The 4,911-nt window shown below is 29.4% G+C and overlaps 1 protein-coding gene across 1 annotated transcript in view; it reads right to left on the bottom strand.

Moving 5' to 3' along the window:
• LOC106683566 (DDB1- and CUL4-associated factor 13) overlaps positions 1–3,079 on the bottom strand; it is a 6,646-nt gene extending 3,567 nt beyond the window's left edge. Inside the window, exons 1-2 of the mRNA XM_014425109.2 lie at positions 2,911–3,079; positions 369–568 (exon numbers count right to left, since the gene is read on the bottom strand). Coding sequence (XP_014280595.1) covers positions 369–568; positions 2,911–2,980 — 270 coding nt within the window. The 5' untranslated portion in view covers positions 2,981–3,079. The remainder of the gene's footprint in view (positions 1–368; positions 569–2,910) is intronic.
• Positions 3,080–4,911: the final 1,832 nt, after the last annotated feature.

Below are 4,911 nucleotides of genomic sequence, written 5' to 3'. Positions count from 1 at the left end.
TATTGTTTTGTTTATTTATGTTGTTCTTTGCTGACCGCACCCCCCGATAAACTTCTTCAAGCATTAATCTACGGTCAACTATCTACATCTCATTATTAATATATTTTTGAATTAAAATAAACTCTTCTTCAAAATAATTTAGGTTGTATGAGGAGAAAATTTAATTTTTAACTAACATGTTATTTTGCAAACAACACGAGTTTGATAAATAGAGATAAAACAATAAAAACTAAACTTCATTCATTTTTCTGTAACATAATTAATTTTCTCATTTATATCTGCTAAAATAACAAATCAATAAAGAATATAATATAAAGAAATATTGATTAAACTGTAATTATAATAATATTAATTTTTAATTTACTTACTTCTCCATCATAAGAACCACTTGCCACAACTGATAAGCTCTTTGGATGCTTTGCTATAGCAGTGATCCCTTCACGGTGGCCATCAAGACTACCAATGAATGGTTTTGCAAATATTTTTTCGATTTTAACAGCATTCAATGCACGTACATATTCCCTAGCGCCCTCAAATGGATGGAGATCAGGATCGAAATTCCTAGGAACTGTTTTTGCACAATATTGATAAACAATCTACAAATACTAAATGAATAGTTTATAATATCTAAACCAATACAATTTGATAACAACACTGAAAGATAAGTCATTATTATTTAGGATTAATAATATTTTGATGTGCATTATAAAGTTTCCTCTATTTTAATACAAAATTCAGAGTATTTGATTAATTTGATTTGATATAATTATGAATTATAATACTTCAGTAAAATCACAAATAGGGATGAGGATAAAATCACAGCCACTATGAGACCAAGGATTAACTGTGATTAGAAAGAATCCATAAAACAATGGAACTTAATTATATTAAAGTAAAGTTACTAGTGAATATGGAATAAATTTATCACCATCTAGCACAATTCTAAGCGGATTGCAAAAAAATTCTGAGTAATTTTAAAAACAAGAGGGCTCTTTGTAAGTTATATTCAACAGGATTTTTTTTTAACTCAAAAAGTATATTTTTAAAGAGAATGATCAACAATTTTACTTTGATAATTTAGTTGATAATAAAATTGGCTATTGGGATTTGAAATCACTTTTATATTAGTAAGTCTTAAATGATTTGCAACTATTGGAGAAAGTTCAGCTTTAAAGATGTTTAAATGCTGTTGAGAACTCAAAAGAAAAACATTTATGCTAGATAGACTAGCAAAAATATGAAATTTAGAAGGGTATAAATATGAAATTAAGTTACACAGGACTATTAGAAAATATCTAATCCTACAATGAGTTGGGAACAATTTCGTGCATATATGCATAACTGTTGGTAAAGAAACAATAATTCCTCCTAAGTATTTAAAAATAAAACCAGAATATTTTTGAAGAAAATACACATTTTCATTTGTAGTATCACCCCCTGATAGCTATATGTTTTCTCCATCTCTCTGACTATCTGTGGATGTAACATACAACAAATTGTTCCTCTTTTGAGGTAAACCAGTAATTGAGGCATTTTCTAACAATTTAGTAAGATGTAATGTACTACTCAACAAGTAGGTGTCCCATCGATACAAAAAAATAGTAATCAGATGGAGCCAAGTCTAGTGAGTAAGAAGCATGCAAAAGCATTTGCCAACTGAACGCCATAATAATTTCCTTGATCAGTTTTGCTGTGTGTGATGGTGCATTATCATGAAACAAAATCACTTTGTGTTCCATTTTTAAATTCTGGTTCCTTTACACTCAAAGCTTGATTCGAAATGACCATTTGTTGATGGTAGTGTTTAATCTCAACAGTTTCACTAGGGTTTTTTTTTTTTCTTGTACCATTACAACCAATAAAGGGTTTTGAGATTAGTACTCGATAAATAAGTACTGTTTCTAGAACAATGGATGAGCTAGAAGGTGATTTGGTCAGAATCAAATTCAACTACCAGGTTTTTGACCACTTAAAGGGTACCTCCTCTTTGAACCCCAAAAGGTTGATCAATGGTTTGTATTAAATAATTATTTGAAATAGCCAGACTCAAACCTAGGTACCACAGTTCCATACTTATTGAGCTAACACCTCCTTTTCACCAAATTTTAGCAAATCACACCCTACTGATCTCACTAAGCACAAAGCAATGTCTTCCATACATAGTGATTTGGGCCTTAAAATACTAATGGTTTGATTGAAATTACCCATGATCTTTTGTTGATGGGATCAATCTCATCCACCAATGCTCACAATTTAAACTTTTTAGGTGATCTTCCACATTTTTCATTCCTCGAATTAAATTCCACCACTTTTGAATTATCAAAACTTCTCAAAGTACTATAATTTACAAAGAGCATCTTTATAGTAAACTTCAAGAATAATTTGTTCGAATTTCACAGAAGTTTTCTTCAAAGGGGTACAGAAAATCAATGATGTTAAAATGATAAATTAAGTTAATGTACTGTCCTTAGCTCTGATGAAGGATAGAAATTCAGGCCGAAACGTTGGCACGATTAAATAAGTAGCTTCAACTGATTTGTGTTTTATTTTGACTGCACCACCCAACCATCATATACTCCTACAAGTCACGGTAAACTATTTCTCATGATTATAAGTACAGTTATATATTACTGTTTATGTTAGAGCATATTAAATTTTGAAGGTATGATAAAAATTCACATATAATTATAAGTAAATGCAAGAGCACCATTAATCCAATATCTGCTACTCTCATATATAAAATATTTGGCTGTGATAATTTCTAATTATTGGATTAGAACAGTTGGACAGTTGGAGTCAACTGATTTATTAAGAAGTACAATGGATGGAAATATGAACCATAGATCAAGAGATTTCAACAATTTCTGAGGAAAATGAACTAAACAAATAAAATTAAAATAAGATATGAACCTTTATGAATGTCCCTTTTGGTTTCCCTAAGATAATCGTCAGGATTTCTAGTTAAAACCTTAACTTTCATATCGTATGAAGTTTTTAAAAGTTATTGACATCAATTAACACAATAAACACCTTAAAACTATGTTCACCACGAATTGCACTGAAAGGTTATAAACAGGACCATGCTTTGGGCTATCGATTACTGGAAAGACAAAGAGGTAATAAAATTCACGGCTAATGATATATTTTACAATGACAAAACATATATTGTTAGCTACACTCATTTTGGCATAAATAAAAAATTTTAACATTGTTAAATGTGTTTTTCAACACAGGATTCAGAGTTGAAATCAAAATCTAAGCGAGGCTATTACTTTTTTTATCTCAAATTGCAAAAGTTCAGACAATTCAAAGTGTGCCCATTACTTATGAACAATACAACCATATTCGTGCATCCAGGCTTTAGAAAACAGGCGTAATAGACAGGAAAACAGTCATAAAAAAACTTGATAATGTTCTAGCTCACGCAATTCATCTTTATTATGTATCTAGTTGCAGAGAATACAATGAAAGAGATATCCACATTTTAAACTTTTATATTCTCAAATTACCATTATTTTATGATAAATGAGTAATTCCGTAGTAAGACATTACTTTTGGAAATAAGGTATAGGTAAATTCCAATCACTATTCGTAAATGTTTTCACTGAACCATTGCTTCATTAAGACAAAAAACATGACCAATCCATCAAACTATTTGCTTCCAACATTATTATTGCTTACAATATCGGAGCAGTAAGAGTATTTAACCTGTTAAGTTGAAATACTTATATATCAGTGTATATGTAGTAAATGTCTAATCAAATCTTGAAAACTATCGCTGCATTTCATTTCTTGTGGTTGATCAAGATGTATACTCATGAAAATAAAATCTTGGTACTGATATATTGATAATTAGTGGGATATCCCCTGCTGAGGATAGTTTTAATCATTCTGTCCCTCATCCTCTCTTCATTGTTTTCCAGTTGCTCCTCCAAATGGTTTAAGTCATATTTAAAATTATTTTATTAACTTTAATCATAAAGTTTCTACTGATATAACTTCAAAATGGTAATAAGGGAGAGGTATACAGTACCCGCAATACCACAACAGAGAGACCCAGACATCTGGTATTATGTAGATATTGGTCTAATAATTTACTTTCTGGCATAAAAACAACTAAGAAAAAATGTCATCTTTTAAGAATGATAATCATCGCAATATTTTTACGTGTACAAATATTCATAATATTTTAATTCTCATGTTGATTAGTACTATTACATTCGAAATAAACATATTTGTCAGAATGTCGTGATATATAAAATAATGTTACTTCAAAAAGTCTATTGTTATTATAAAAAAGAATTATAAAGCTAGGGATCGAAACGAACTTCACTGAGATCATCACTAGAAAAATAAAATTAATGTACTCTTTACTTTTGTGAGTTATGGATGCATGCAGTAATTAAATTTATACGGGTATAGGTCTAGATTCCCCTCCCCCATTCGCGGCTGTTCGCCAACCACAATGTTTGTAATTTGGCACTTACTGACGTTTTTAAAATCTTCAGAATTATTTAATATAGTTAAATTAACAGTTACTTACATTTTTAATACCAAATTAAAAGAAAAACATTAAATAACCATCACTAGCCACAAATTGATATTGTAGTCCGTTGAAATATGTTAAATCAATAGATTTCTTAATGTTATTTATTGAAAACTATAAATTTTCTGGAACGAAGAGTGAATTTACTTTAAAATAATCTGAAGCTTTTTAAACTGCCTAATATAATTTGTTACTTATTTCAATAGAAGAATAAAATTGATTGATTCTTTTTTTTTAGAGTTGCTTTATCAGTCTATAAATTATTATAACAAAATTTCAAAGATTTTCAATTCGTCTTGACAACAATTAAATAAATTCATTACGCGATTATTACGGAATTTATTGACGCAGACTGGGGGTAGTGA

Source organism: Halyomorpha halys, unplaced genomic scaffold (genome assembly GCF_000696795.3).
Source record: "Halyomorpha halys isolate HHAL.00 unplaced genomic scaffold, Hhal_1.1 Scaffold494.1, whole genome shotgun sequence".
NCBI classification, from domain to species: domain Eukaryota; kingdom Metazoa; phylum Arthropoda; class Insecta; order Hemiptera; family Pentatomidae; genus Halyomorpha; species Halyomorpha halys.
Note: the sequence above shows the minus strand (reverse complement) of the source record. Positions and strands in the feature narration are given on the sequence as shown.